General features: G+C 57.1%; 1 protein-coding gene across 1 annotated transcript; it reads right to left on the reverse strand.

Annotated features, from left to right (window-relative positions):
* Window positions 1-912: 912 nt before the first annotated feature.
* On the reverse strand, window positions 913-15,144 carry PVALB (parvalbumin). The gene is made up of 4 exons (XM_030321871.1): window positions 15,038-15,144; window positions 13,273-13,405; window positions 11,989-12,098; window positions 913-1,132 (listed from the first exon to the last, which is right to left on the reverse strand). Exons 1-4 carry the CDS (start codon window positions 15,096-15,098, stop codon window positions 1,104-1,106), a joined length of 333 nt encoding a protein of 110 aa, XP_030177731.1. The 5' UTR covers window positions 15,099-15,144; the 3' UTR covers window positions 913-1,103.
* Window positions 15,145-15,566: the final 422 nt, after the last annotated feature.

Consider the following 15,566-nt stretch of genomic DNA (forward strand, 5'->3'; position numbering starts at 1 on the left):
AGCTGCTGCTTCCTGGGTCTGATCCCAAGTCCCCTGCTAAGCCTGGGTCAGCGGACGCTGCCCGGAGGCCACCAGGGAAGGTGGCCTGTCCCTACTTGCCGCTCAGCCTGACTCCCGACGGGGTTGCCTGGCCCCGCCTTGCCCTGGCTTCACTACTTATTCGTAGTGTAACTTGGGGCAAACATGAGATAATGATAGTACTCATTCATAGGGTTGTTGTACAGATGGAATCGCGTGAAGGGTTTGGTCCAAAGTAAGTGCTCAATAACCGTTAGCCACTGGTATTAACGGGACTAAATTTGGAATCTCCTGATGGGGTGACTGGGAAAGAGAAGCTCTTTTTTCACCGGCATTGAGATGCTGGATGAATCTTGCCACCATGAGGAAGGGCCTGCCCGATAATGCATCCAGCAGAATGGAACACAGTGCTCAGAGGGAAGAAGGACTTAATTCTGATGATAGCACTCGGGTCCCTTGATCCAGCTGTTCCTGAAGACCTAGCCCTGGACCATTCAGGCATAACCAGATCTTTGTTTTTTCCTTCCTTTTTTGCTTAAGTTACTCTGTGTGGGGTTTTTGTCATTTGTAACAAAGAGTCTTAATGGGTATCCATCCATCCATCCATCCATCTAGAAGTCCTAGCTGTGCGGGGTTGACACATCACTTTCCTAAGACTCAGTCTCTGCATCTGTAAAATGGGAGTTTCATCACCTACCTTATGGGCAGTTTCAAGGATTAATGGGCAACCCATGCAGAGTACCATTCTCCGCACCCAAGGCAGAGGAGGGCTCAGTAAATTTCCCTCCGATCCCCTTTTCTGTCTCAATCCTGCCCCACCCCTGCATAGGTGGGTCTGGAGAGCCAAGGCAGGATCCACACCCCAGCAGGTCCGCAGCCTCCGGGGCAGTAGAATCTGATTGGTACAGCCTTTATTGTTTCTCCAGCATTTTCCAGAAGAATGATGTCGTTTGAGGGCCGCAAGGGGTGGGGGGGAGTAAAAAATAACATAAACACACTGAACAGAAACGCAGGAGGGCAGCTCGAGGGGCTGCGATTGGGTGTTTGGGGCAGAGAGGGGGAAGGCCTGGGGTAGTCAGAGCCTCTTAGCTTTCGGCCACCAGAGAGAAGAATTCTGCAAAAGAAGAGGAAAGAGAGGTGAGTCAGAGGGGGACGGTGTGGAAGGACTCGCCATGGCCTGACCGCCGGGCCCTGCACGGTGCTTCCTCCTGGCTCTCCCCTCTGCTGCAGGCCTGGAGTGATGGAACGAGTGAGCGTGGGCACGAATGAATGAATGAATGAAGTCAATGAGAAACGGCGAGCCTATCATCATCTCTCTTTTGTTTGTTTTACTTAGAAAAAAGTTTTACTTCCAGTGTCGTTGCCATACGGTGTAGGTCTATTCGTTTCAGGGGGCACAATAAAGTGATTCAACACTTTCGTGTAGTACTCAGTGCTCATCCGGGTCAGTATACTCTTTTTCTTTTAATGTTTATTTTATTTTTGAGACAGAGAGACAGCACGAGTGGGGGAGAGGCAGAGAGAGAGACACAGACTCCGAAGCAGGCTCCAGGTTCCGAGCCATCAGCACAGACCCTGATGCGGGGCTCAAACCCACGAACTACGAGACCGTGACCTGAGCTGAAGTCTGAGGCTTAACCGACTGAGCCACCCAGGTGCCCCTTTGCTAGAGATATTCTTTGGCTGCAAATCTTCTCCTCCCCAGCAGTGAGGTGGTCAAGGAAAGAAGGTGAGGCAGGGGAAAAAAAAAAAAAAAAAACTCATTTAACTGCTCATCATTTAACTGACCATCACGCAGGAAACTGGGAGTGATTCCCACTTTACAGAAGGGGAAACTGAGGCCCAGAGAGACGTGGCTTTTCAGAGCCTCCAGGGTTGTAAGGGGCTGAGCTGGGACTTAAGACCGGGGGGGGGGGGTCCAGCTCCCTCCACGTGACTTGCGGTCGAGTCCACGGTGGGGTCACGTGCCCTCCCGCCCCAGGAACATCCACCTGCCCAGCTTCGCCGAACACTAAGTAATGATGTCAGAGATTGGTGTCAGCACTGGGAGGAGATCCAGTGTCCCCCACTGAGTCCATCCCCACCTAAATAAACAAAGGGGTGTCTCCGACCAGGTGAGGGGAGGCACAGGGGAGCCAGAGATGATTCTTGCCCTGAAGGAGCTTCTGGTCTGGTCAGGGAAGAAACAGTACCTGGCAGGACATGCTCCATGCCGCTGGCCTCTTTTCTGAATCTCAAGCTCGCTGGGGGCATTCCCACCGCAGGACCTTTGCACCTGCCGTTCTCTCTGCCCAGTGGGCGCTCAGACTTCCTCACGGCCGTGTTCCCAACTCAGCTGTCCCTCCTCCTGGGGCCTTCTCTGGCCATTCTGGTGACGGTGGTGACCCTCCCCTACCGTGATCCTCTTTGCCATCACCATTTCTTGCCCTGCGCACAGCGCTTGCCACTCTTGAAACACTTTGGAGTACGTTCCTGCTTAGTCCCTTGTGATCTGCCTCTCCTGCTGGAACAGAAAGCTCCAGGGCCCGCCCACCTTGTTTCCTGCCCCACCCACCACCCGCATCCGAGCCTGACCCTGAGAAGCTGCACTGTTTGTGGACGGGATGGCGGGCCCAGAGACTTCGCTGTCACCGGGAGAAGAGGTGCCTTCTGTTTCAGGCGTCAGCAAAACTTCAGAGGGCAGGTGGTTTCTGATAGAGTCCTGCGAGAAGATGTGGGGTTCCCACAGGAGAAAGCAGACGGCGGGGAAGGGATCAACAGGCGGGGGGCCTTTGGCGGGCAGGGGCTCAGAAGGCAGGAAACAATGGGCTGGATTTGGGGAACGCCCAGTGGCCATTTCTGGGCTGGCACTCCCCAAATCTGGCTCTGCCGCTTATGGGCTGTGTGACCTCAGACAAAGCGCTTGGCCTCTCTGAGCCTCCCTGTCATCATCGATAAAAAGAAGAGAAGTCAGCGCGCTTCTTGAGTTGGGAGACGGCGAGAAGAGCCAGCAAATCTCTGCCCCCCACCCCCAGGAGCTCCCCTGCCCCTGGTTCTCCATGCCCCTCACCTGGGGCGTCCTTGCTGCGGCAGTCCTAGGGGCTACTGCCCCACGGCCAGGTCTTCTGAGACCTTTATTTGGAATAAAGGGGGGCCCAGGGGATGTCTGCCCGGTTGTTTTTTCTCTCCGGGAGACAAGAGAGGACAGGAAGGAGTTTGCCACCCTCTGCCATGAGACGTCTCTGAGATGCTGCGTCCTCAGCCCACCAGCGTGTGGGGCCCCAGGGCCATCCCCATCACGTCTAGAAAGGATTGAGAGTTAGGGTTCCAGGCCCAGCCTGGCGCGTTTGCTGGGAAACGTGCCTCTCTGGGTGTCAGTCCGGGTGTCGATCTGTCGGTGTGTGAAGGTAGGGGGACCCTAATGATTTCTTGTGAAAACATGGCTTCAGGGTATCAGAAGTACGTGGGTCTCCTCGGGGCGCGTCCCCCCCTCCCCAGACCTTGTACGAGGCACGTATGTCAACCCCCACCACGCAATCTCTTAGTTTGCATCCTGTGCCCCCACGGTCACGTGAAATGTCAGCCCTGGGGGACGCTGGGGGAGGGGTGTGTAGAACTCACCATGCTATTGTCAAAGCTCTTCTGTAAAGCCAGCATCGTGTTCAGATAAAAAAGCGAAAAAACCGATCCCTGCCCCGCGGAGGGACACGTGCCTGGGCTCTTTGCCTTTCTGGGGTTTGAGCTGGGAAATGGACGCCACCCTCTCCTGTCCCCGGGCTCCCTCCCTGTCCCCGAGGACAGGGAAGGCAAGGGACCTGGGTGTGGGCGTCTAGGTACCGACTGGAGGTGGGAGAGAGGGGGAGGGGGTCCTCTAACTGGTCCTGAAAACCCCCGGGGCTGCAGGCTGAGCGATGACAGCGAGTGGCCGGGATGGACCCGGAGCACCAGGTACTCTAAAAATCCCTCCCGTGGGCGGGGACCAACGCGTCTGCTTCCTCAGCCAGGAGCTTCTGTGACCCTGTGACAGCACCTCGGCGAGACAGGGGGTGCTTGTCGTCAGTGCTGTGATCAGCATTGTCCGTTTTTATAGGATTTAAGAATTCTTGGGGCGCCTGGGGGGCTCAGTCGGTTGAGCGTCCGACTTCGGCTCGGGTCACGATCTCGCAGTCCGTGAGTTCGAGCCCCGCGTCGGGCTCTGTGCTGACAGCCCAGAGCCTGGAGCCTGTTTCCGATTCTGTGTCTCCCTCTCTCTCTGCCCCTCCCCTGTTCATGCTCTGTCTCTCCCTGTCTCAAAAATAAATAAAACGTTAAAAAAAAAAGAATTCTTATGCATGGAATGCAAAATGCAAAGCATTCTGTATATATTATGTCATTGGATTCTCACAACTACTCCGTGGCAGGGATGCTTCTGTCTGCATTTTACAGATGGGGAAACGGAGGCCCCAGAGGTGATTAGCTTGGCCGAGATCACACAGCACACGTGAGTCAAGCTACTGCTTTTAGGCTCCTTTCTGAACCCCGGAGCTTTCCGACCTACTTTGACCTAGGCATAGAGTGACACAGGAGCCAGCTCAGATACCGCCACCCCCGTGACTCTGCCATATCAGCCCCTTTTTATTTACTTCCTGGTACTTAGCACTCTCCGAAATGAACTTATTTATGTACTTACTTATTTTTGTCGGTCTCCCCCTACTAGAGCGTAAACTCTAGGCTTGTCCACCAGCCTCCTAGCACACAGTGTGCCCACCGGCCCACAGCAGGTGCTAATAAACAAATGCCAAATGGGTGGACTGATGGAGAGATGGACAGACGGAAGGATGGATGGATGGAAAGACGGAGGGATGGATGGATGGGTCATGAGTCCTCCATAGGGTCCAACAAGTTCTGACTTGCCTCATGTCTGGTTTTCACAACAGCCCTGGGAGCTGAGTGGGGTGATTCCCACTGTATAGATGGGGAACCGGAGGCCCGGAGAAGTGAAGTGTCAAGGCCATGCAGCAAATAAGAGGCAGAGGCAGGATTTGGCCTGTGGTCCCAGGAACACCCTCTCCATGAGTGCGGAGAGGCCATTCCTGCTTGGGCTAGCGTCCCAGATCGGGCAGAAGCAGGGACTCCCTCAACCTGCCGTTTAATCTGGAAAGCTGGCCAGAGCCCATATATCCTGTCCTCGGGCACTAAGTTTGCTCTGCGCTAGACTAAAAGGAGACATGAGTCCGTCTGCCAATACCAGCTCATGGAGAGACTGTTCAAAGGGGAAGCTGGTCCTTAACAGTTTCCCGACCCCCACTGACCCCCCCAACCCTTACCCTAGAAATCAAGGGGCGCCTGGGTGGCTCAGTTGGTCGAGCGTCTGACTTCGGCTCAGGTCATGATCTCACGGCTCATGAGTTGGAGTCCCTGCATCGGGCTCTGTGCTGACAGCTCGGAGCCTGGAGCCTGTTTCAGATTCTGTGTCTCCCTCTCTCTCTGCCCCTCCCCCTGCTCACGCTCTTCTAAATATAAAAAATAAAACATAAAAAAAAAAAAAAGAAATCACGGGTCCTGGGACTGCTCATCCGCAAAGAGCCAGTGAATGCCTTCACCCGGAGTGGCATTTGGTGAGGTCAGCATGAGGGGGACCAAGGAATGCCAACCACGGGTCTCTCCCGAGGCAGTCAGGCCACTTGGACTGGGATATATCTCGGACCTGCGGGGTTTTCAAAAGCTTCTGAAAACAGCCTCCTTTGCCCACCCTGGGATCCACTCTGAAGCAGCCAGCACGTCACGAAGGCCACACGCCCCGGCTTTTTGCAGAGAACACTAGATTCTAATTTTATCCTCCCAGAAGCTAGCAGGGCGTTTTGTAGACACATTGAGGGCAGAGGTCACCTCTTCCGTACCTTTCGTTTGTGCCTCAGGGCAGCGTTCTTAGGAATCAGCCAATTAACGAACAGCCCTCTTATCAAAAGGGAAAAAAAAAAAAAAGTCTCCTCTAAAATGTCCAGGTGTCCCCTTAAGGAAAAACAAATGAGCAAAACATCCAAAGCCTTGCGGAAGTCTAGGTCAATTGATTTGGCGGAGGGATGCTGGGATGACGGATGGGGAGGAGGTTCTGACCTTGGTCCTGCCTCCCGCTCCCGCCCCCGCGCCCTCACCCCTCCAGGTCTCAGTTTGCTTCTGTGTGCAATGTCAGGTCGAGGAGACGCCTTTCCAGCTCTCGCAGGGAGCCTCGAGCAAGGGATCTGGGAGTCTACTGCCTCCCACTCATTCTTGCTTTCGTGACCTTGGGCCGGACACGTCGCCTTACGGTGCCTCAGTTTCCCCATCTGTAAAAGGGAGCTCCTTGGCTCCTTTAGAGGAACCGGCGCTAAAGTCCCTGTCACCGGCCTGATCCGTAGCCGGCGCGCAGCATTTGGTAGGCTGTATACAGGTTAATTCCACCTCCCTTGGGTCTCCTCTCCATCCCACACAGGTTGGAGCTTCGAAATGTCAACAGAAATCCTGAGGCAAAGACAAGGAGGGGGTGGGCAGCAGAGGGCAGGGGGGGCGGTCCAAAAGATCGAGAGCCGACCTACGGCAACTTGCCCGCACCACCTATGCCATCCGAGTTAGGAGCCCGCCTCCAGCACGCCCATCTCAGTTTCCACGTCTGTGAAATGGGGATACCGAGAGCATCTCCTCATAGGGTTTCTGGTGAGGACTACATGAGATAATGGGTGAGACGCGTCTGCTGTGTCGGTGCCCGGCACACCGAGGGAGCACCTCTAAATCCAGATGGGAGGGAGAGCATCCCTCTGGAAGGACGCAGAGCCCCACCTCTGCCCCCTGAGTCCTCCCTGGAGATCCCCAAGGGCCAGCCTGCAGTTTCTTCCTTATCCACCTAGAAAAGAACGAGGGGGTGGCGACGGGGAGGCTCAGAGGGCGAGAGGGCTCAGCCTTCTCCTTTCCCATAGGAAACTGCAGTTAGCCTAATTAGGTCGGTCCCAGTCCCAGGGCCGTGGGGATTGGACAAATTTAGAAGCTATTGACAGGTGAGACCAGCACATGCTGACGGCCCAGAGAGAAACTGAGATGGACCTTGAGTCAGCTCTTGGAAGCCTCTTTCCTTCCCTCTGTCGTGACCACCGGGATGCAGGCACCGGCCTCCTGGTTTATCACCTCGCCTCTAAATAGCTCCCGGGCTAGGTTGCTTATAAATCGGTATTGCAAACAGGGATCACTTTCCCACCCGGGGGGAGCGGGCGGCGGGGTTATTTGGGGTCAAGCCAGATGGCGGCAGGGAGCGGCCTAAACGGTCCTGGGGGCTCACTCCGTGCCAGGCATTTCCCTGGCTGTCACCCCATTTCCTCTGCACTGGCTCTTTCGTCCCCGTGTTACTGACAGGGAAACTGAGGCTGTGAGTCACTCGGCCAGGAAGATTCTAATGCCGGCATGGGGTGCATCTCTCTCTCTCTGTCTCTCTCTCTCTCTCTCAAAGGCTGGGGCTCTGACTCACGCCAGGACCCATGGAGGCAGGAGAGGGATAAATGGAGAGGGGACATCTTCCCGCCCCCTCCCTACTGTCCCTTCTCACAAGAGTGCTGCTGCCTCCCCCTTAGCGCCACACAGGCCGGACTTAGGGCATCCGCTGGGGAATTAAAGCAAGCATCTTGCTAAGCCCAGAAACCATTTATAACTGGAATGTCTCGGCCCAGCCTGGCGGAGGGAGTGACAGAGTCAGGGGACTCGGGTTCCCTGCCACCAAGGATTTCTGTGTGACTTTGGCGCTTAACGCCCACTGGGCCTCAGTTTCCACAACTCTCAGTGGGGGAATCACAGACTCTGTCTCCCCCGCCCCCTTATAGGGCTGATGTGACGACGCGGGGAGACGGGACAAAACGCCACACGCCTTAGGGCTCCGCCACCAGGACTGCGGCTGGCCCGGAGGTGCTCATCCGGCCTTGCCTGGAAATCAAATCCCGACCTCTCCTTCCGTCCCTCTCACTTTCCTCCCATCCTGGACCCCATATTGTCTTCTTTGAGGGCTGGTATTCGTTCCGCAAGGGTTTCGAGGAGGCTTCCGAGAGAAAGCACACATACAAAATAGGAGGGAAGGGGTCGTTTCCAGAACACTCACTTAATTCAAGCAACGGCCCTTTGAGATGGGTATTTTTATCCCCACTCTGGGAGGAGGAGATAGATGGCCAGGGAGAGAAAAAGGCTTGGCCGTCCACACTGCTCGCGGGGCGCGCAGGTCGTATTTTCTGCCTGACTTTAGGTGTTTCGGCCCAAGGGCGCCCGCCTGCCCACCCCGTCAAATGGGCTGCTTACGGATGAGAACAGATTTCACCAGAAGGAGGCGGATGCCTCGGGGCATGCGAGTGGAGCCGACTGCAGTGGTCCAGGGATAATTAAGACTAAATTTTTCAGCCACCGAAGCAAAAAAGCAAACCACAGGCTCTTGAGCTGGAATAGCCTGGAAGCATAGGAAACAGGACCCATCACAGTGTCGGGTTCCAGGGAACCTGTAACTAGATGGCGTGTGTGTGTGTGTGTGTGTGTGTGTGGGTGACAACCACTCGTCCTGTCAGCCTGCACGGTCCACACGGGCAGGCATTGGGAGTGGAGAGCCCAGGCCGGGGACGTGTCCTCGTGAGAGGCAGGGTGGTGGTGGGGGGAGGGGGCGGGGAGGGGTCCTGGCTGGACCTCTGAGCCTCAGTCCTGCCCCTGCTACTGAGCGACCCTGGACACGTAACCTCCCCGTGCCTCTGTTTCCTCATTTGTAGAAGGGGAAGTGTGATAGCACCTGCCTTCTAGGATTTTTGTAAGGCAGTGGTTCTCAAAGTACGGTCCCCAGAGCAGGAACGCCACCTGGGCACTTGGTGGAATGGCCCACACCTGGGCCCCACTCCAGGCCGAAGGACTCGGGAGCTCTGGGGGTCCGGCCCAGCCAACTGTGTTGTGAAAAGCCCTCCAGTGATCCTGCCGTTCGCTCCAGTTTGAGACCCACCAATGTGAAGGGCAAACACTTCAGAAGGAGCCTGTCACTTAGTAGTGTCACCTGCCATTTGGGCCTGGGTCTTGCAACTGTGGCTGGGTTTGGGGGCGCCTTCCACCTCTGTCCAGCTTCTCCTCCTTTTCCGCCTTAAAACCCTCCTTTACCAGCTCTAAGGGTGGCCTTCGAGAATCAATCGACCACATCTATAAAAGCCTTTGAGCTTCCTGGAGGCAGTTGGCCCAGAGACGGGAATGCAAAGGGTTGTTATTAGAACTTTGCCTTCCCATCCCCTCCCTCCAATCTGGGGTCCTCAAGGACCTGGTAAGCATCACTCACCTTCAGAGGGCAAACAGCGGGCCATGAGGGTGGTCCTGCTTCTAGAATCCCCCGGCACCTGCCACATGCAAGCCCCCAGCCCACGCGGGTCTCCCGCCTTCGCCTGCACACCTCTCCCTCCACACCACACTTGCCCATCACTGCGCCCCCAGAGCCGGCCACACATCTATTCATTCTTTCTTTCATTCTTTCAACAAGCTGTCCTCGTGCCTCCCATCTCACGGCCTATCGGGCACCATCACATTCATCCTCGCCGGCACCTTCCAGAAAAAGTACCGTGTTTGGGGTGGAGGTGGGGAGGGGAGGTATCTGCGTCTGTCCCGCCTCCAAAGTGTACCGTGTGGGGCCCTGCTGCCTCAGGGGGATCTGTCCTCCCTGCCCATTTCTTCTCCTGCCCCCCCCCCCGTTTCATTCTGTGCTGACCCTCGGGCCTCCACCAGGTCATCCTGAGCTTGAACTGTGCGGGCGGACAGACCTGGCTTTGCATCCAGCGTCCCTTAGGCACTGGCCCTTCTCTTTCCGCATCTGTACCTCCGTCCTCTGTCACAGGTGACGTGTGCTCAGAGTTCAGCACTGGGCCGGGCACACATCGCCACCTTGGTGACGATTCGCTCTTCCTATCCCCAGCAAACCAACCTTCTTGCCCCTTTCTAAACGTCCCTAAACTTCCCAGCCTTACAAGCCTTTGCTAAACCCGACGCCTTGCCCGGGGCTCCGCAGGGACGGCCCCCCACCCCAGACTCCAGCCTGTGGCTTCCTGCCCATAGCCTCCAATCTGCCGAAACGCCTCCGTTCCTCCCTCTCCAAAAGGCTTCTCTGCACCTCCCTGGTGTCACCATTCTTTCGTGCGCCTGTACCTAGAGCTGTAGGCGACGCGCGGATGGAAGGGAAATAGTGTCACGGCCACCGTTTGCCGAGTACTCACAATGCTCTGGGCCCCGCACTCAACGTGCACGGTGTCATGGAATCCTCACAAATGCCAGTGACCCATGTGTTGTCCGTGCCCAGTTTATCAATGGGCAGCTGGGGCTCCGGGTGGCTGAGCCACTGCTCCGGGGCACCCAGCCAGCAAATAGTGCCGCTGGGAGTAGGGTCTAATTCATCTTTGCCTCCCTGATAGCCTGACACAGGCTTAGCACTCGGGAAATGTCTGTTAGATCAGTTGCAAAAGTTGAGTTACCTCTTTAAAATATGAGTTCGGCAGGGAGGGAGGGAGGGAGGGAGGCAGGCAGGGAAGCAGCCTAGGATCTGGCCTGGTTTTTCTTTATCATGTAGGTTATTCCAGAACAGCCAACCCTGGGGCCCCCGCCCCCGCCTACGGTGGCTTCTGAGCGGTGGCCTACTGGCTGCAAATAAAAACAGGAGACAGGTGTGGCGGTTTGGGTTGGGGTCAGGGCGGGACGCTGGCTCAGGGTGGAGCTAAGTGGCTTGCTGAGGAGGGGGTGTGGGGACAGGTGCCACTCACCGGAACGCACCAAGACCAGTCACCCATTTCTCTCCCGCACTTCCGGCTCTGGCTCCTTTCAAGTCACCTCCCTCCTTTGCAGCCACGGGAGAGACAGCTGGGACTAGAAGGCCAGGCGCCCGGCTGCGTCTGACCCTGTCTCCATTTTGGTCGCGGACAGAAAACTTTAATACACTACACGCACATTCGGAAGCGTTTTAACTTTCCCAGAGCAGTTTTGTGTTGACAGCCACTAAATTTTCACAATGAGCCCGAGCAGGTCCTAGGATGAAACTACGCACCTCGCTTGGACCGTTACGAGCTGCGGCACAGCTTGCGGGAAAGAGTTCTTCCAAATCCTTGTTCCCCCACTTATGTCCTAGCTCTTTGAACAGGCTAAGCACCTTCAGCCTCAGTTTGCCCATCTGGCAAAACGGAGATCATTCTCAAGGCTGTTGGGATGCTAAGGAAGGCAACGCTGCTGGGGGGTGCTCTGGGGGTGCTCGTTACGCCTCAGCGGAGGAGCATGTGGGGCGGTGGCTCTCTGGAAGCCTGTTCTGAAAGCAAAGCTTGAAAAGCAAGGCCCAGATATCCCTTTTCCTAATTCCTAGCTGATTGCTGGCTGGCTCTTTTTCCTGGCTCCCCTTCAGGGCCGGAACGGTATGTTTGGGCAAAGCCAGAACAGGTCTTGAAACCTGAAGTTACAGGATACCAGGACAAGATGTTGAGGAGGATGGAAGATAAGGAATTTCCATCTCTGGAATTTGAGAACAGGAGGGCCCACAGGGCCCTGGGGGATCAGTTGGCCTCATCTCCTCGGATTACAGATGGGAGACTGAGACCCAGAGAAGGAGAGAGACGGCCCAAGGTCACACAGCCAGTTGGGGCAGAGCTGGGACCGGAACTCAGGCAAAAGTTGCAGGCAAAAGTCAGGGGAAAAAAAATCCCAAATCATCCTTGATTCCCTATGCAGCAGGGAGAAAAAAAAGAGAATCTGTTCCTTTCGGGTTGTTCAAATTTAGAAAAAAATGTACCAGTTGTGTGTGTGTGTGTGTGTGTGTGTGTGTGTGTGTGTGTGTGCCTGGCTTACATGACAGAGCTCTCAGACCCGATGCATTTGCCTTTTCCTTCTAATCCCGGGGAGTACAGGACCACCTCTCCTCTCCCCTTCACGGACAGCGATAGCTCCAAGCTTTTAGCATCCAAACATCCCAAGATCCATGATGTGCTCAGGCCCCAGGTCATGGTTACTCACCATCGACATCGATCTTGCCGTCCCCATTCTTATCGCCAGCGGCCATCAGCATCTTGGTTTCTGTCACAGACAGGTCTCTGGCATCTGGGTAGAAGCCCTTTAGGATGAATCTGGGGAGCAAAGCCAGGGAGGGAGTCAGGTGGAGGTCACCTTGCAGGGACAGGTACGGGCCACTGGGCTAGCAGCAAACGGGGGACACGTATGCAGCTGGGCTGGGCGTCACGGGTGGGTGTGCAGAGAAGGACAGGCTGTCCTCCACAAAAGGTGGACCCCACGCCAGGCAGGGCACCTGCATTTGTTTATTTATTCGGCCAACACCACAAACGCAAAAGTATCTTCTCTGTGCCAGGGCCGTGCTGGAAAGTGGGAGCACAGAGCAGGAAGGCACCTAAAAAAATGAGGCGGAGGTCAAGACCGCACGGTGTGATGGGTGCGATGGTGAGGAACTAGAGAAGGGTGCTCAGAGGACGCATCCATCCCACCTGGGGTGAGGGGGAGAGTCAGGGAGGCTTCCTGGAGAAGGTGACATCTGGAGAACAAGCAGAAGTCAGCCCGTGGCGGGGGGGGGGAGGGTGGCGGGGGGGGAGGGGGGGTAGAAGGGGAAGGTTCTAGGCAAAGGGTACCCTTGTGGGATGATCTGGGGTGAGACTGAGACTGGATGGACAGGGAAGTCCCTATTGCGAGGCCTCTCTCCACACCATCCCCCTTCTCTTGAAGATGAAATCCAAGGCAGTCTTGGCCAGAGAGTGATGTAAGACGAGCCTGGTGGGCAGCGACAAGCCGGGTGCTTTTTCCTAGTGATGACCTTCCCCTCCTCTGCTTTGCAGACTCCGGACTCCTGACCCCCAAAGTTGGTTCTGCATCCCCACCTTGCCCGGACACTGCTTTAGCTGCACTGTTACAGAAGTGCAGGGGGCGGGGTGGGGAGGGTCTGCGGGATGGTGGAGGGTGCCTTTTAGGCAAATGACAATCAACGAACTAAATGCTCGAGGCAGCGCTCCCTGTCTTGCGTGTGGTGTGAAGCATCCAGGAAACCTGCCTCTTCACGTGTCTTAAATTATTAAGTAGCACCCTTCCGTTAGCCATATTAAGTGGCTATAATTTAACCTAGTTAGTTGCACTTTCTGCTGCAGATTCTATTCCTCCGGAAGCAACGGCGGTCAGGCAGAGTTATTTTCTGCCAACGGTGCAGAGACAAGGACAGCCCTGATGGGAACTCGGCAGCAAGAATCCCAGCCCCCCACGCCCCCTCAGCCGGGGCCGCCCCCGCAGGCCTCAGTTTACCCCAGCTCATCCTCCTCGATGAAGCCGCTCTTGTCTTTATCCAGGATGTGGAACACCTTCTTTATGTCATCCGGGCTCTTCTTCTTCAGGCCGACCATTTGGAAGAACTTTTTGTAGTCGAAGGAGTCGACAGCTGCGGGGGGTGGAGAGCAGCGGGTTAAAATGACAAAGAAGGGGCGGTAGGGAAGGGCAGGAGAATGGGGGTGCCATAGCATTTGCCGATTGATCTCCCTGTGCCGGTGCTGGGGGGGATAGAGGGGTGTACCTGGGTGGGAGGGCTGAAGGAGCCCAGACCAGGGGACGGGTGCTTTGCCCAAGGTGGATCTGCCCCCACGCTCCGCCCTACCCTTCGCTGATGGCAGAAGTAGCCTTTGAAGGCAGCGGGGCGTCCCGGGTTCCATGAAGGCTTTTGGGTGGTGGCCAAATGGGGGCGGGCAGGGGAATGGGGGGTGTTGTGAACATGGTGTGGTGTATCTTGGTGGGGGGCGGTGGTCAGCCTTTTTTTTTCGGCCACAGATCGTGTTGCCAGAAAATCGACAGAGGGAGGACAAGTTTTTCTCAAGGTCACACAGCGGGAGGAGGAGGAGGAAGGGGGAGGCCCCAGAAATGGTGGCTTTCCTGCAGATATCCATCCCCAGCGGGAGTTGGGGGCGTGTTAGAAGTCTCCCCGGGAATTCCCAGTTAAGTTCCTTCTCAGAGGGGGAAGGTGGGTCAAGGAGAAGAGGGTGGGCTATCGCAGTACCCCAGGAGCGTGGTCTCCCAGAGTTTCTTACCCTGAGGAAGGGACACCAAGCAGAAAGGAAACGGGAGGCCCCCTTCCCAATTTTCTATGTCCTGTGCTCCCTTTCAGGACCCTGGAGAGGGTAATTTGGGGGTGTGGCAGGGAGGGGTCCTGCTGAGAGTCACGTTCTCCCCTCAGCCTTTGGCCAAGAGAAGTTGCTCTGTCCACCTCTGCCACTCCAGTAGGGGACTGAGACCGGAAGGTGACCTTAGTTCTAATCCCCCTCCTGCCCTGCTAGGTGACCTTGGGCAAGTTTCTGGCCCTCTCCCAGCCTCAGTTTCTCCACCTGGGTGAGGGGAGAGAGGAGGCAGGTAGCAGCTAAGACCTCAAAAGCCCAGGGCAGCTCAGAGAGGTGGGGATGCCTGCCTGCTCCCCGCCCTTGGACGCCTAAGGAGGCTGGAAGTTGGAAGTGCTGAGGATGCTGTGCGCAGGGCTGGGCAGAGCAGAGCGCCAGCTGCGGGAAGGTCACCCCGCTCGCGGGACAGTGGTGGTGGCTGGGGGGAGCTGTTGGGGGGGTGCTCTGACTCCCAGAGAGGGGCTTGGACAGTCAGGGAGCCAACAACCGCAAGCCAGAAGAGTCCTGTTCTAAACGGGGGGGGGGGGGGTTCTCCGAAAGGGGCTGCTTGGAGAGAAGGCGGGCGCACCTGCAGCCCCTCCAAGTGCCTTAACGGGAGGTATCGAGCGCCCACAAGGACCCGAAGGTCCCGCTTTCCATCCCGGTCTTTGCCCTTGGTCCCGGGTCCCGAGTCCTCGCAGCAGCGCGGCCACCGGCAAGTTTCGCTGGGCCTCCCCACCCGCTTCCTGCGCCAAGTCCCGCCCGAGAGGAGTTTGGGAAATGGCGAGGAGCCCCCTGCTCCGTCCTGCCAGCGCCCCGCAGGAAGCGTGGGCAGAGGAGCACGCGGGAGCGCTGGCCCTCCGCGGGGGTGCCGGGGCCAGGGTGGTGGATCCGGGGAGAAGTCTGGGGAGGGGAGCGCGCTTGCTCACCGGTAAAGGCCCCCACCGCCTTCTTGATGTCCTCAGCGCTGAGCAAGTCTGTCATCGACATCCTGCAACTGTTGGAGCGGGCAGAGCAAGTGCGAGAAGATTAAAAAGTGCTTTTCTTATCATTTCTGCTCATATGACCAGCGCTGCAGTGCTGCGCGCCGGGCGCACGCCCGCCGGCCTGGCGCAGAGCCAGGGGGCGCGGGGCTGGGCGCGCAGCCAGAGCCGCTCAGTCCCGCCGCCGCGCTGGCCGGGCAGACGCGCGGACCCGCTGTCGCTCCCGCACCGCCCCCGCCGGGGTCCTCGCGATCCCAGGGGGCCGCGCGGCCAGGGTGCCCGGGGAGGGGGCGACCTCTGGAATTTATGGGGCTGGAGGGTTCTCCTGCCGTCAAGGGCGCGCAGGAGGCGCCAGCCTGGTGCAGCGCAGCGTCTCGGGTCGGTGCACCTCGGAGGCTGTCCAGCCACCTCGGGGAGGATACGGGACTGTCGGGGCCGAGCCCAAACCCCGGTGGGTCCCTCGGCCCTGCTCCCA

The sequence above is a fragment of the Lynx canadensis genome, chromosome B4, assembly GCF_007474595.2.
Source record: "Lynx canadensis isolate LIC74 chromosome B4, mLynCan4.pri.v2, whole genome shotgun sequence".
Classification (NCBI taxonomy): domain Eukaryota; kingdom Metazoa; phylum Chordata; class Mammalia; order Carnivora; family Felidae; genus Lynx; species Lynx canadensis.

What these genes read in the sequence shown, in the direction of transcription:
- PVALB (XM_030321871.1), bottom strand. Translation starts at nt 15,098, where the DNA reads ATGTCGATGACAGACTTGCTCAGCGCTGAGGACATCAAGAAGGCGGTG. An exon ending in GGCGGTGGGGGCCTTTACCG is followed by an intron (nt 13,406 to 15,037) that starts GTGAGCAAGCGC and finishes CACCCCCCGCAG; the next exon opens with CTGTCGACTCCTTCGACTAC. An exon ending in CGGCAAGATCGATGTCGATG is followed by an intron (nt 1,133 to 11,988) that starts GTGAGTAACCAT and finishes CTTCTTTTGCAG; the next exon opens with AATTCTTCTCTCTGGTGGCC.